The 15,806-nt window shown below is 38.4% G+C and overlaps 1 protein-coding gene across 1 annotated transcript in view; it reads left to right on the top strand.

Moving 5' to 3' along the window:
* The window catches only part of FNBP4 (formin binding protein 4), a 39,894-nt gene that overhangs the window by 6,156 nt on the left and 17,932 nt on the right, over nt 1-15,806 (top strand). The window contains exons 3-12 of the mRNA XM_068555221.1: nt 115-251; nt 535-718; nt 1,330-1,477; nt 1,582-1,702; nt 3,386-3,721; nt 4,749-4,959; nt 8,797-8,921; nt 9,838-9,942; nt 10,850-10,983; nt 11,972-12,159. Of these exons, the coding sequence (XP_068411322.1) occupies nt 115-251; nt 535-718; nt 1,330-1,477; nt 1,582-1,702; nt 3,386-3,721; nt 4,749-4,959; nt 8,797-8,921; nt 9,838-9,942; nt 10,850-10,983; nt 11,972-12,159 (1,689 nt within the window). The remainder of the gene's footprint in view (nt 1-114; nt 252-534; nt 719-1,329; nt 1,478-1,581; nt 1,703-3,385; nt 3,722-4,748; nt 4,960-8,796; nt 8,922-9,837; nt 9,943-10,849; nt 10,984-11,971; nt 12,160-15,806) is intronic.

Here is a 15,806-nt window from a genome sequence, read left to right as displayed (position 1 = left end):
ACTTTTTTGAGGTTCTATAAGTAAACTAAATGGCTAAAGAATCACATTTTCTCTTGGGTACTTCGTAGGACTTTTTGACATTGTTATAAATGTTGCTTACCTTTTTGTTTCCAGGAGGTCTGTGCTTACTTGGTGCATATGCTGACAGTGATGATGAAGAGAGTGATGTTTCAGAAAAACCAGCACAGTCTAAGGAAGCAAATGGAAACCAGTCAACTGATATTGATAGTACATTGGCCAACTTCCTAGCGGTTAGTGGTGCTTTTGTTTGGGTTTTTAGTTATTGAAACCACTTTGGGATCTGAATTTCAAGTGGTTAACCTATTTGTCAATCTGTGTCTGTCTCTCCTTTCTTTTTTAGTCTCTCCCCATCTCTCTTTTTGTGACAGTTGTAAGGAGAAAAATGGGGAAGAGGAGGGTTTTGACTTGAGAAGCTGAGACTTAAGCTTGTGTGTGTGGGATTTTTTTTTTAAGCGATGGCCATTTCTCTGGCTTCCTGTGATGAATGCGTTTGTCGCGGTTTTCATTCTACAGGAGATTGATGCTATAACAGCGCCTCAGCCTGGAGCTCCTGTAGGGGCTTCTGCCCCACCTCCAACTCCACCTCGGCCAGAGCCAAAGGAGTCAACATCTGCCCTCTCTTCCACTGCCCCGAACGGGACAGACTCAACCCAGACTGCAGGGTGGCAGTATGATACTCAGTGTTCACTGGCAGGAGGTAAACTTGATCCTTTGAGTTTTAAAGAAATCTAAAGTGCAGTTCTTAAAGGTGTTCTAGGCATTGAGGTTCCTAAAGGTGAAAGCCTGTATGCTTTAGCCCCAGACTTTAGAATTCTGGCTTGTTAAATACAGTATTTAGAAAATGAGAACTGCTAGGGTATATTTTTACCTACTGGAAGATAATTGTTTGCCTTTTAATCAGTAGCAGTTTATGCTCGGTAAATAATAAAAGCCATTATTTTAAAAAGTATTTGGGGGTTCAAAATACAGTTTTCAACTAGCAAACTGCTTTTTTAAACCATGTTTGCAAAGACGACTGAGGAGGGGGGAGTGGCCCCCCAGGGAACATTTGACAGTGCCTGGAGAGATTCTTGGCTGCCACAGCAGAGGGTGGTAGTGGGTGGTGAGAAGAGGGTTTACTGCATCGGGTGGGGAGAGGCCAGGATGCTGTTGAACACTACATAGGACTGCCTCCACAACAAAGAAGTGTCCTGCCCAGTTGTTAACAGTGCTGTGTTAGGTTGTTACAGCTTTAGAGTTGACTTGAGATAGAAGGTCAGAGTTGTGCGGGAATATGTGCTTCTTAAAATTTGTTTCATTTTCTTCTAGTTGGAATTGAGATGGGAGATTGGCAGGAGGTCTGGGATGAGAACACAGGATGCTATTATTATTGGAACACACAAACAAATGAAGTGACTTGGGAATTACCCCAGTATCTTGCCACCCAGGTGCAGGGATTACAACATTACCAGCCCAGGTAAGAATAGACTTGAAAAAGAAGTTACTAGAAGGAAATCAGAGTCTTATCTTTTGCTGATAATATTTGCCTTCTGTTTCTCTTGCTAAGTATATTTTTTTTAGTTCCGTAACAGGTGCTGAAGCTAGTTTTGTCGTAAATACAGACATGTATACTAAGGAGAAAAATATTTCAGTTTCCAGTAGTAAAAGTGCACCAGTCATAGCCAAGCGAGAAGTTAAAAAGGTCAGTGTTACAACTTACCTCATCTGCTTATTTTCACATCTAAAGAACTTGAATGTTACTCTGTCACAGGTGTATGAGCCTTCTGTTAAAATTTTACAGCATAGATGTGAAACAGGATAAATTTTGTTTCTTAAAGTTTTACATAATCTGTTTCTGTTTTTTTTTTTTTTTTTTTTTAATTAATTTATTTATTTTTGGCTGTGTTGGGTCTTCGTTTCTGTGCGGGGGCTTTCCCTAGCTGCGGCAAGCAGGGGCCACTCTTCATCGCGGTGTGCGGGCCTCTCACTATCGCGGCCTCTCTTGTTGCAGAGCACAGGCTCCAGACGCACAGGCTCAGTAGCTGTGGCTCACGGGCCTAGTTGCTCCGCGGCATGTGGGATCTTCCCAGACCAGGGCTCGAACCCGTGTCCCCTGCATTGGCAGGCAGATTCTCAACCACTGCGCCACCAGGGAAGCCCTGTTTCTGTTTATTACATGGCATTTATAGCAGTTACCCAGTTCAGTGGTTCTTTTGGAGCTTTAGGGTGCAATAGAGGCTCCTTGAGTCGTTGTGAAGGACATGGGAGCAGCCTAGCAGGCAGCGCTTCGGGTCCCCTTCTCTGCTTCAGAATAGTTGTATTTTGGGATTCCACCTTAGTTTTTGTTTTTTTAATAAAAAGATTGGCTACCTTAAAAACTATTACTAATAAAACTTGACCATTTTTATAATCTCATCAGTAAGAAAATAAGTTGTACTCTACAGAGAGAATGTGTTGAATTTTAATTTATCTTGAATTTTTGAATGGTAAGGGAGTTGTATCAAAAAATGCCTTTACAGAATAAGTTCACCTTTACAACTCTTTAAGAGGGAGGTAGAATAAATATCCCAGTGGAGGAGGTAGACACTTTAAATGTAATCACACATTTCATTTTAGAAATATTTCACTTTCCTCTAAGTCACCTTCACAGCATATTTGTGAAGTTATCTCATCATACAGAAGAGGAAGGTGAAGATTTATCCAGTTATGTGTTAAACTGGCAAGATTCTGATCTTATTTAAATCTGCCTCTGTTGCTTCCTAGTCTGCCTTTTGATGTACAGAGAATAGAAGAAAAGATATGTTTGAGTCCCACCCAGAACTGTAATACTGCCTTCCTAAAGTAGCAATGTTTCCATTATACACATGTAAAGAAAATGGTACAAACATGTACACTAATCTGATGGGAGTCGGTGGTTTTTAAGAATATCCAGTGACTGAAAATTATGGTCGTTTTTTTTTTTTTTTTTTTAATAAATTTATTTATTTTTATTTTTGGCTGTGTTGGGTCTTCATTGCTGCGCGTGGGCTTTCTCTAGCCGCAGAGAGCGGGGGCTACTCTTCGTTGCGGTGGGTGGGCTTCTCACTGCGGTGGCTTCTCTTGTTGCAGAGCACGGACTCCAGGCACACGGGCGTCAGTAGTTGTGGCTCACGGGCTCTAGAGCGCAGGCTCAGTAGTTGCGGCACACGGGCTTAGTTGCTCCGCGGCATGTGGGATCTTCCCAGACCAGGGGTTGAACCCGTGTCCCCTGCATTGGCAGGCGGGTTCTTAACCACCGCGCCACCAGGGAAGCCCTGTGGTCGTTTTTAACACGAACAATTAAATGTGCTGTATACTCAGGTGAGATTTCTTTGAAAGTTAAGCGAAATTATTTTATTTTTTACAGGAAGTAAATGAAGGAATTCAAGCTCTCTCAAATAATGAGGAGGAGAAGAAAGGGGTGGCAGCATCACTGCTTGCTCCTTTATTGCCTGAGGGAATAAAAGAGGAAGAAGAGAGATGGAGAAGAAAAGTAATTTGTAAAGAAGTAGAGCCAGTTTCAGAAGAGAAAGAAACAAGTACAACAGAAGAAGCAACAATAGTAAAGCCACAAGAAAGTCTGTTGGACGGTGTGGAAGACCCTACTCAGGAGGATCTTTGCAGTGTTGTTCAGTCTGGAGAAAGTGAAGAGGAAGAAGAACAAGATACCCTGGAGCTGGAGCTGGTTTTGGAAAGGAAAAAAGTAAGTTTTTGAAGTTTTTGTTAGATGTATTTTCTTCCTTCGGAACTGTCATACTCTGGGATTGCTGTGCTCAATTTACAGCCGTCGTTGGGATTTTGTTTTTCTTGTCCTTTCATCTAGATATGCTTATGTAATAAAAACTTGAATTATGGAGTTGTAGTTCTTTGGGTCCCTGATGATGCGCCAATAAAGACTAACGTTGTTATGATTTAAGGATAGTTACAGTAAGTAATGTATCTCTGGTTTGGCTTCTTAAACAAGCATTGCGAATTCTTGATAATTTGGTTTTTAACCCAACAGTTAAAGTACAAGTTGACTTCCAGTGATCAGCTGTGGCATTGTTTGTATAGTTAAGTGGACCTTATGGGAATTCCCTAGCGGTCCAGTGGTTAGAACTTGGTGCTTTCACTGCCTGGGCCTGGGTTCCATCCCTGGTCGGGGAACTAAAATTCCACAACTTTTGTGCGGCCAAAAAAAAAGAAAAGAAAAGTGGGCCTTGTGAGAAGATAACAGGAGAATTTAAGAGGAACCCATTGTTTCATGTGCTTTCCTTCTAAGGTAAATGGTCCACAGGAAACTTTCCTGATTGAGAAGTTGATTTTTACTTATTTTCTGCCCTGATTTTTCTTGGAACAGTTTTATCTACTGCTGCCTGGAGTATGAAGCAAAGTCTTAACAGGCGTTATAGCAGTAAATCACTTTGAAGCTTCCCCCTTTTGAAAAATTTGAAGCTATGGAGAGGGACCAGTGAAAGTTAAGCTTTATCCTTTGTGTACATGTATTAGAAAATTTGTTTGTGGATCTTTAGAACCTATACCCTTTAAATCAATATTTGTTAACTGTAATCATGAATAAACATTTATTGAGTAAAAATAGAATTTGGAGTATAATGCTCAGTCCTGATGGAAAAATGTATTAAAAAATACTTCTTATCCTCAAAGGATTTAAATTCCAAAAACACATGGCTGTCATTCTTGCTACTCACACAAATAAACATTGGTAAACAGTTAATTCCTGTTCATTGTAGGCAGAGCTGCGAGCCTTGGAGGAAGGAGATGGTAGTGTGTCAGGGTCTAGTCCGTGTTCTGATATCAGCCAGCCAGCATCTCAAGATGGAATGCGTAGACTTATGTCTAAAAGAGGAAAATGGAAGATGTTTGTTCGAGCTACCAGTCCAGAATCTACCAGCCGGAGTTCTAGCAAAACTGGACGAGAGACTCCAGAAAATGGAGAAAGTGGTAATTTGTACTTTAATTAAACTTGAGAGTTGAAAGCTGTAGAGGAGAAATCCCTCTTACCCTTTTTCTGTTTTCTCTTCAGCAAATAGAAGGATATAGCACTTTTACCCTTTTAGGGAAATGCGGGGAAGGAAACTTCTGCCTTTTCCTGCTCCACCTCTAGTGGAGCAGTAAGAATTTGAGAGGCTAGAATCCATTGGGCTGTGTATTCACTACTGATTCGGGATAACTTCTCCCTCAAAAACAAAAAAATGAGATTGGGTCTGTCCCTCCCTTTTCTTTTTATCACTCACTACAGTAATTGTCGTGATAATCTGCATAAAGACCGTGGATTCTCTTTACCTCTCTATTTCCAGTTGGTAAACACGGCAGGCAAGGCCCACCTCTGGCAAACCCAGCCTCATCTTCTCTCTCTCTGTACAAGTCGTCCAGCCTTTGGTTGGGTGTGTAGATAGTCTGGTACTGTCATGAGGACCCAAGTTATCTTCAGGGTAATATAGAAGAGAACCTGCTGCATTTTTCCAGTCTGTTACCAGAACTAATTTTAATCACCAAACCTTAGTTGAGTGTACCAAGCAGAAAGTACCTTATAGGTTACGGTTTAAAAATAACAAGTAAACAAAAACACAGGTAATAAATAAATGCAAACATCCTTGAATTTTTCTTTGCAATCAACCATATAGAAGAATATGAAGTAGAATTCTAAAAATGCCCCTCCCCCCTTCATCTTTTCACTGTTTTCATGCCCTACCCTGAGGTCCATTTTCTTTACTTTTTTATCTACATATATTCTTCTAGACCTTTTCCTCTTTTTTTGTATACATTGGTGGTTTTGTGTGTGTGTGTGTAATGTGCGTATGTAATTTTATCATAGGTGAGATTAACCATATGGATTGTTAGATGACATACTTTTTCGTTTAACAAGGTCTTGAAAATTGTTTTTAACTACCTGAGTAGTATAGATGTCTTCATTTAACTCTTTCCCCATTGATGGACATTTGTGTCCTTGTTTCACTCTTAAAAGTAATACTACATTCATATTATCCCAAAAAAGTATCAATATTAGCCATTCAAATGTCCATCAAAAGAGTAGTGGATAAATTGTGATGTATTCTTCCAGCTGAATACTAAACAGCAGTAAAAAATGAATGACCCATTGTTATATGCATTAACATGGATTAATGTCAGGAACAATAATGTTGAATTTAAAAAGCCACAGAAGAGTGCATATGTTAGTGCTCCATGTATATAAGTTGAAAAATAAACAGAAATATTGTGCTTAAAGATCTTATCCATGATGAAAGTAGAGGCATTTACTAACACCATCAGGGTGTGTCTGGTGTGAGCATGTTGGGGGAGAGGCACAAGGAGCTTCGAGGTGTTATTAATAGTCTTCTGTTAAGCTGGGTTGTAGTTACTTGAGTGCTTATGTTGTTTTTTAAATATATTATATGCATTAGTTAATGATACTATGTAATTATAATAATGCTGTAGTAAACATCTTGGTACATCTATCTTTATGCAGATTTCAGTACCATTATAGTGTAGATTCCCAGTGGTATATTGCTAGATCAAGGGGTATGTGCATTTTAATTTGATAGATCCTGCCTAACTGCCCTCCAAAATAATCAAGTCTTAGAGCTCTAGCAGTGCTTAAAACCGTTAAATTCTTAAAACTGCCATCAAATGTAAGATGTCTAATATACAAGTGAACTATAAACTAGTAAGTGAGAGAGTAGAAAGATTTGGTTTTAGACAACATGAAAATGCAGAAGAAATATTAATGATCAAATAAAAAGAACAAGGCCATTGTATGATAAGGTTAAGTACTTAATACAAAATTTTAGGCTAATGAAAGCTGTTAAGAGTGATGTTAAAGTCACATTTCTTCTCTAGATCAAATATTAACCAGCGTTAAGAAAAGGTACTCAAATTTGTTTTTTTGTTTTGTTTGTCTTTAGTCTGTGATCCTCCAGAGAGATTGATTTACATTGTATATGTGGATTAGTTTGGTAAGCAGGTGTTAAGCAAACATAACAAAGAGTTCATATCTTTTAGTCCATTTAAGTATGTGGTAAACGTACCTATTCTTTTTTGGAGATTCCCACTACCAGCAGACAGCACCAACCAGAAGAGTAGGTGGGTCCAATAAAGGCTGTCTACAGGTGTTAACCAGTTCAGGAAGGGAGTTATTTGGTAGTTTAATATGCTGCTCTGGTCTTGAAAGCCTTTTTTTTTTTTAAATAAATTTATTTGTTTTTATTTTTTGGCTGTGCTGGGTCTTTGTTGCTGCACGCGGGCTTTCTCTAGTTGCAGCAAGCGGGGGCTACTCTTTGTTGCAGTGCACAGGCTTCTCGTTGCAGTGGCTTCTCTTGTTGCGGAGCACGGGCTCTAGGCACATGGGCTTCAGTAGTTGTGGCACGTGGGCTCAGTAGTTGTGGCTCGCAGACTCTAGAGCGCAGGCTCAGTAGTTGTGGCGCGCAGGCTTAGTTGTTCCGCGGCATGTGGGATCTTCCCGGACCAGGGCTCGAACCCGTGTCCCCTGCGTTGGCAGGCGGATTCTTAACCACTGCACCACCAGGGAAGCCCTGAAAGCCTTTTTATCAAGACCCATTTGATAAAGAACCCTTAGATAGTCCAGGTTCTAGCTTTTGTAAATAATTGAAGCCATGGTTTTCTGGAAGAGAAGATTAGAAAAGATTAATAGATGAAGGAGGAAGGGAAAGCAGAAACTTCTTGGTAATGTGGTAAAAGAAAGTAAATCATGTATATAGACACTTTTTTTTTTTTTTTTAATTTTTATTTATTTATTTATTCATTCATTTATGGCTGTGTTGGGTCTTCGTTTCTGTGCGAGGGCTTTCTCTAGTTGCGGCAAGCGGGGGCCACTCTTCATCGCGGTGCGCGGGCCTCTCACTATCGCGGCCTCTCTGGTTGCGGAGCACAAGCTCCAGACGCGCAGGCTCAGCAATTGTGGCTCACGGGCCCAGTTGCTCCGCGGCATGTGGGATCTTCCCAGACCAGGGCTCGAACCCGTGTCCCCTGCATTAGCAGGCAGATTCTCAACCACTGCACCACCAGGGAAGCCCTAGACACATTTTAAGAAAGGTGATTATAGGGGCTTCCCCGGTGGCGCATTGGTTAAGAATCCGCCTGCCAATGCAGGGGACACAGGTTCGAGCCCTGCTCCGGGAAGATCCCACATGCCGCGGAACAACTAAGCCCATGCGCCACAACTACTGAGCCTGCGTGCTGCAACTACTGAAGCCCACACGCCTAGAGCTCGTGCTCCACAACAAGAGAGGCCACCACAATGAGAAGCCTGAGCACCGCAACAAAGAGTGGCCCCCGCTCGCCACAACTAGAGAAAGCCCGTGCGCAGCAACGAAGACCCAATGCAGCCAAAAATAAATAAATAAAATAAATTTATTTTAAGAAAAAGAAAGGTGATTATAAATGATTAAATTTTTTGGCTTTTTAGAGACAGTAGGTTGATAAGTCATTAGGGCTTCCTTAACATGTAAGGAGAAAACAGGCAAAGGAGAGCACTAATAACTTTCAGATATTTCTGCTACAGGGTAAGCAAATGTATTTGGGGCTCTATTAATATTGGTCCTTTTTTTTATTTATTTTTTATTGAAGCACAGTTGATTTACAGTGTGCCAATCTGTGCTGTACAGCTAGGTGACTCAGTTATACACATATAGACATTCTTTTTTTTATATTCTTTTTCATTATGGTTTATCAGAGGATATTGAATATAGTTCCCTGTGCTATAGAGTAGGACCTCGTTGTTTATAGTCCTTTTGATTTAATTTCCCATATTTTCTTTTTTAGCAATTGGTGCTGAAAATTCAGAAAAAGTAGATGAAAATTCGGACAAAGAGATGGAAGTAGAAGAATCTCCAGAAAAGATTAAAGTACAAACAGCACCTAAAGTAGAAGAAGAACAGGACTTGAAAGTATGTATATTACTTAATGCAACTTGACAAATAAGTATTTTTAAATTGGCGAACCATTTTAAATAGGCCAACTACTTTCTCTGTCTTTTAGCAAGTAGTAAAAAGTAATCTTTACTCTCTCCAAATATAAATCTCTCTCCAAATATAAATTATTTGGTTTGGTGAAATGTTTATATTTAAGGCTGAAATAAGGAGCTATGAGACTGACTTGATGTAGAGAAATTATCTAAAAATAAATTCTAAATGCTTAATTACTTATAAGTAAGTCTCCATTGGAAAGCAATAGCTTATCAAATATAGGCGTCTCTAGTTTGGAAGTACTAAAGAGACTAAAGTCACAAATTTAATTCCTACATGAACTACTTGTCCTTACACAAAGGCATATTTGTTTCCAATTTCATTTCTGTTCCTAATGTCATGAGAAGAATTGGATCAAGTAAGTATGTGGCTCTTAAAGTGTGATCTGTTGGAAAAACCACTTAGCATATTCTTTTGACTTGCAAGAGTTTGTCCACTCACCAGCTAGTGTACAGCCGTGTAGATGGGACTGGGAGAATTAATTTTTTTCAGTGTGAGGCTAGTATAAGCAATTAGTAATGGATAAATGATGGCTTGGACAGTATTGGGGGTTATGTCATTTAGGACCTATTTTCAACTTCCGTATCGTATTAGAGTAGATAGTGCGTCTAATTTCTCTTGATCTTGTCTCATTATTTAACACTTTGTTATGTGAATTATTTTACTGTAAATTAGGGTTTTATCTTGTACATAACTAGTTGCGGTATGTGAGAAAGGCTGTTTATAGGCAGACCCATTTTTCTAATATCTTTAACGATAAATGAAAGATTTTACATAATAAAGAAAATTTTGCTGACTCTGTTTTTATTTTTCCTTTTTTTTCTTTCCTGCATTACAGTTTCAGATTGGAGAACTGGCAAATACCCTGACAAGTAAATTTGAATTCTTAGGCATTAATAGGCAGTCCATCTCCAACTTTCATGTGCTGCTTTTACAGACTGAGGTAATTTAGCCATTTTTAGTATAAACAGTCAATGTTTGAATGAAATGCTGTGTGTGTGAGGAATCTGTCTTATTTATGTTTCAATCCTAAATTTAAATTTTTAATCTTGATGTATATTTGAACCACCAACCCAGGAAATAAAACTATGTATTAGCCAAAACAAAACATAATTATGGAAATAAATACTGAGAGTTAGTGTATGATGATGATACTTAACCCCCTTGATTTGGCATATGTTCTATTTTTCTAAGAAATTAAAATTCTGTTCATAGTGATGATGAGACCACATAATGTTTACTTTATACGTGTTAAAGCATTATAGACTTTTTTGGCGGGGCACGGGCGGGGGTGGCACTCAGCTTTTGGGATCTTAGTTCCCCCACCAGGGATCAAACCCGGGCCCACGGCAGTGAAAGCGAGGAGTCCTAACCACTGGATCGCCGGGGAACTCCCTATAGGTCTATTTAAAAAGAGAAGTTCTGGATCCTATTTATAACCTGTGTACTTTACGATAAATAGGTTAGGATTAGGTAAGGAATTCCTGTAGGAAGTTGACTGATTTCCCTGAGAACTAAACCTTTAATTTTGATTAATAACATTACTTAATTGAATGAACTATCTACCCAAAAAATAAAGTTACTGGGGAACCATCTTAATATAGTCCAAAGGGAAAAACAAAACTACTGCTACTCATTTTCACAGTTACTGGAGATTTGGCAGTACTGGGGTCCAGTCTCACTTTTGAGAACTCTGAAGAGCAAACAAGATTTTTTAGGATGGGATTTCTTTTCCTGTTTGGTCTAGTCTGCTGCCAGAGTATACATCATGGACCAGAAGACTTAAGTTCCTTTTACCTCTGCCTCATGACATCATAATAAGTCTTTAACTTACTGCTTTTTTATTTTAGACACGGATTGCAGACTGGCGGGAAGGGGCTCTTAATGGAAACTACCTTAAACGAAAACTTCAGGATGCAGCAGAACAACTAAAACAGTATGAAATAAACGCCACTCCTAAAGGCTGGTCCTGCCACTGGGACAGGTACGCACTCTTCTCCCCTTTTCACCTTTCACCTTTGACATCTCAGACTTGATTTGTGATCACCACCACCTGACGACCTGACAGCCTGTCTGGAGACTGAGAGCAGCTGCATTAGCGGTGCTGGGCAGGCAAAGCACCCCAAGTACTTACAGAGTTTGGGCCAGCCACACGTTGGAGAAACAAAAAGCAATGTCTAAAGTGTTCCATGTAACGGATTTTTTCCCAAGATTGGACAAAGCTGGTTTTTACTCCAGAGTGTTGTTGCACGGAGTAGGGCGGGCTTGGGGGTTAAGCGCATGCGAGAGCTCTGTGCGCTTTACAGGACCTCTGGAAGCAACTACTCCTGATTAACCTCGGTGAAGTTAAGGAAAGCTTCGTGGCTGAAGATGTGAATGAAGAACAAGATTACTATCTTCTGCCAGCAGGTCAGATGAAAACATTTCTTTTTATATTTGGCTTTTCTTGATTTTTTTTTCGTTATTTGAAATCTTTGCTCTTTTATTTTTCAGCTCCCAGATCCTCTCCCTCTCTTTAGCTTTCACTGTGTTTGGTATCAAGAGTATGAAATGTGAATTCCACGGTTCAAGAGGGGAAGAGTCACCTTTCGCAAACTTCGTTCTCTTCTTTGGAAGGGAAATTAGTGTTCTAGGAGATTGAGTCCCTTTGCTAATGAAACTTGAAACCCTGTTAAGCATTGGCAAAAAAAAAAAAAAAAAATAGATGTGAGAGGTGTTTTTCTAAGTCATCTGTTGGAGTGAGAGGGCTCAGGGCTGTATTCACAGAGCTGCTGGCAGTGCAAATAGCTTTGAATTATCCTTGGTTCTCCATCCTCAATTGTCAAAGCTCTTTGTTGCCTTTGTGAATAGCAGTCCATTAAGAAGAGGTTCGTCCCTGTGAGAGCAGACTGCTGTCCTGGGACAGGACCAAATGGAAGTGTCTTTGTAGGAGAATGGGTCTTAAAACGTGTGTTCTCTTTCTTGTAATTTAGGGATCATAGACGATATTTCTATGTAAACGAACAGTCGGGCGAGTCTCAGTGGGAGTTCCCAGATGGTGAGGAGGAAGAGGAAGAAAGCCAAGCACAAGAAAGTAGAGACGAGACTCTTCCTAAACAGACCTTGAAAGACAAAACTGCCACTGACTCAAATTCTACAGACTCTTCTGAGAATTCCACAGGTGGGACAATTTACCCTGTTTTAATTGGAGAGAAATTATTTTAGAGGAAAAAACAAAAGACTGGTATTAACATGTAAAAGAAAATAATTTAAATCATAATCACATAAACTTCTAACTAAAAAATAATGGCCCTAAGGAAAAGAAAAAAAAGAATGCAGGATTTATATTGAAGAAAACTAAGGTAGTGACTAGTTGGAAATAAGCATACTATTGATACCAGACTCTGCTAAAAAATAAAATTATGAGCCAGTGTATTTTTATTTTAAAAGATTGTCCTCTAACTATTCTGTCATGCCACAGACGAAGCTGTGGATTTCCAATAACAGGATTAATGCTAAGGAACCAGTTATTTAAATTGTCGATATTTATGTGGAGTAATAAGAGATTTGTTCTGCCTTTCTGTAGAGCACTTAGTCTGCTGATTTTGCAACCTCATTTTTACACTTCACTAATCTCGTAGGAAGTATGGTTGTTACAAACCAAAATGATCTGAATAAATGCTGTGAAACTAGGACCATACTTGTTTCAGAGAAGCAAAATAATTGATCATTGCAAATCATCAATATTCTAGTATAAAACAATTAAGATGGCTCAATCCAGTTAAAGTACTCTTAGGGAACTTCAGTTTGGTTATATAAATTTAAAAAAGAAAAAAAAGGCTTTCATAGTTCTTCATTTACTCTGAGAATCTGAAGAGCCATTGCTTGATTTCCTTATTATGGAAGAAGATACATTTTTTTTTTTTCCTCGAAGTCCATCTTTCTTGGAATGACAAAAATTAGTGGCTAATGAAGCATAGTCCAGACTGTGATGAACAAACAGCCTTTCAATCTGAAAAACTGGTAGATGTTTGTTTAAATGATAGCATGTGAAGGTAAGAGTGTTGTGGAATGATTTCTAAAGTCAAAAACCTTTGTGAACTATATTCAATATTTTGTAATAACCTATAATGGAAAAAATCTGAAAAGTATATATATGTATAACTGAATCACTTTGCTGTACGCCTGAAACATCGTAAATCAACTATACTTCAATTTTTTTAAATGAAAAGATAAAGTCACGAACCTTTGAGGATAAAAAGATAGTTTTTTGTAAGATGGGAGTGAAGAGCTGAATTCTTATGTCCTCTGCTTATCAAAAATAATATTTTGTATTCTACTGGCTCCCTAATCCCAGTAGAAAAGTTCTGATTGTGTAGCAAATAAAAATAGTCATGTACCAATTATTTTGTTAACTTCTTAAATAGCCTAAGAATCATTATCAGGTCACTCAAAATAGGCACCTATGACTGCAGATAATTTTAGAACATAGCAAAAAAGGGGTTTTCTACTTCATATAATTTTAGAACATAGCAAAATGGTTTTCTACTTCATATTTCAGAAAAATATTTTCTTAAATTAGAGGGTGTACCATTTTCATGAAGAGATTTTCTTTAGATTACTTTCTCATTCTTTGGGTAGTGAATAGTGGATACGTCTAGTAACTTGTTTTCTTTTTTTTTTTTAATTTATTTATTTATTTATTTATTTTTGACTGTGTTGGGTCTTCGTTTCTGTGCGAGGGCTTTCTCTAGTTGCGGCGAGCAGGGGCTACTCTTCATTGCAGTGTGCGGGCTTCTCATTGCAGTGGCTTCTCTTGTTGTGGAGCATGGGCTCTAGGCACGCGGGCTTCAGTAGTTGTGGCTCGCGGGCTCTAGAGCGCAGGCTCAGTACTTGTGGCGCACGGGCTTAGTTACTCCGTGGCATGTGGGATCTTCCCTGACCAGGGCTCGAACCCGTGTCCCCTGCATTAGCAGGCAGATTCTCAACCACTGCACCACCAGGGAAGCCCTAGTAACTTGGTTTTATTTACTTTTTAATAGTTAGTGAACGGAAGAGGCTTGATGGTGGTTCTGGTTTGGTGATTCCCTTCTTGACCACTGTCTAATGTCCCTTCTTATATGTTCTAAAGCTGAATATTCTAGAATTGCTAATGCTAAGTGTGTGTGAACACCTTAGAGTTAAACATTAAGTTACTTTCTCCCTTTGTTAATGACACGCAGTTGGTACTGTCTGGTAAAGGAAAAAGCCACTGGTAAACCAGCTTATATTTTTGAGCCTCTTGATTGAGAGCTACTAAAACCATATGATGAACTTGATCTAAATAAAATCCAAATCTTGTACTAAGGTCCTTGGAATTGAAGAGCAATACCAATCACTATTTTAAGCCTGTAAAGAAAGTTTATAATGCTTGCTTTTTGTCAGCCCAACAGTGGTTAAAATCATCTTTTAAAGAAGAAAAACTGTACACTGAGGAGCAAGGAAGTTTCAAAGTTCTGTTCATTTTTAATCCTTGTTCATTGTTCCATGTCTGAATTTGACATTATATCTCTTAAGATGAGTGATACTTCAAGATACCCAACATGTCTGTTTTGTTGGGCTTTTGTCAGGTTAAGTTAAGCTGCTTTTCCAAAAAGTCTCTTTGGAATTACTATTTGTATAATAATTTCTTGATTTAAACTGATAAACTGGCCTCTTGCCTCAAAATACTAAGCAGTAATACTTTTGGGGGGAATATAGGAAAACAATAAAGGAAGCCTACCTTTATAAGAAAGAAAGCCTGATTTTCTATTTATATAGAAATAAAGATTCATAGAAAAAATATGTTCTTGGAGAATTCAACATTTGTATCCTCACAGTATTCTGTTTTTAAGCTTGATACTTTAAAAAATTTATTAGCACATAATAAAAGCTGTGTATATACCATTTTACTCTCTCCTTGGACTTCAGACTTAATATTCTCTTAAATGGCAAAATACCTCAACTGGGTTAAATTTAGAAATGAAGAGAAGCAGTATGTAATATGACATCCGTGGAAATTCAAACTAGGATTTCTCGAAATTCTTTGTATTTAAGCTAAAGGAGATAATTATCAATGTTACGATGCAGCTTTTATGTTTTGAGTAAACTTAGTTTAGGATTCAAATATTAACTCTAAAAGTGCTCCTGTATGATCTAAATTTATCAAGTCTAGTTTGTTTCCTATTTACAGAAAGCTCAATTATTTCTGATTAACTTTGTTGAAGGTTGTAAACCACATTATTAATCTTGAACCTACTGTGTTTTCTTGATTTCCTCTGCATAGCAGCTTCTCACCATCATAAACATACCAGTATTGCATTATGCTTCTAGATGAGAAACCTACCGATATATAAATCTGACAAATTTGTTTACCTACCATATATTGTGGTTGGTTTAGTAAAAGGAAGTTTAATAAGTTATTAATCCTCAACGTTTACTTCCTTAGTTCTAATGTAATCTTGATGTACTATTATGTAATGTAATAGAGTGCCTGCCCATACCCAAACTGTCTACAAGTTAGTGTAGAAGTTCATAAAGGTTAATGAGACACTTGAAGTCTTTTAGCTGGAAAACTGAATTCTTGTTTTCTGGTGAATTTTTTTCAGTTCCCTTTTCCTTGGTAGTAAGCAGTTTCTCAAAATAATTAGAGTAACCGTGTGAATTATGTTCTTAAAGTCTCTTACATAATGTATCATCTACCTGTTTCGTAAAAAAGTGAAGCTATTCTAAAAGCCAGATGGTTCATGGCTGCTTTGGTTTTACATTGTTGAGTGCCAGTGTGGTGTATTTTGAGCAAAGTAAGATAAA

This window comes from Eschrichtius robustus, chromosome 11 (assembly GCF_028021215.1).
Source record: "Eschrichtius robustus isolate mEscRob2 chromosome 11, mEscRob2.pri, whole genome shotgun sequence".
NCBI classification, from domain to species: domain Eukaryota; kingdom Metazoa; phylum Chordata; class Mammalia; order Artiodactyla; family Eschrichtiidae; genus Eschrichtius; species Eschrichtius robustus.
Note: the sequence above shows the minus strand (reverse complement) of the source record. Positions and strands in the feature narration are given on the sequence as shown.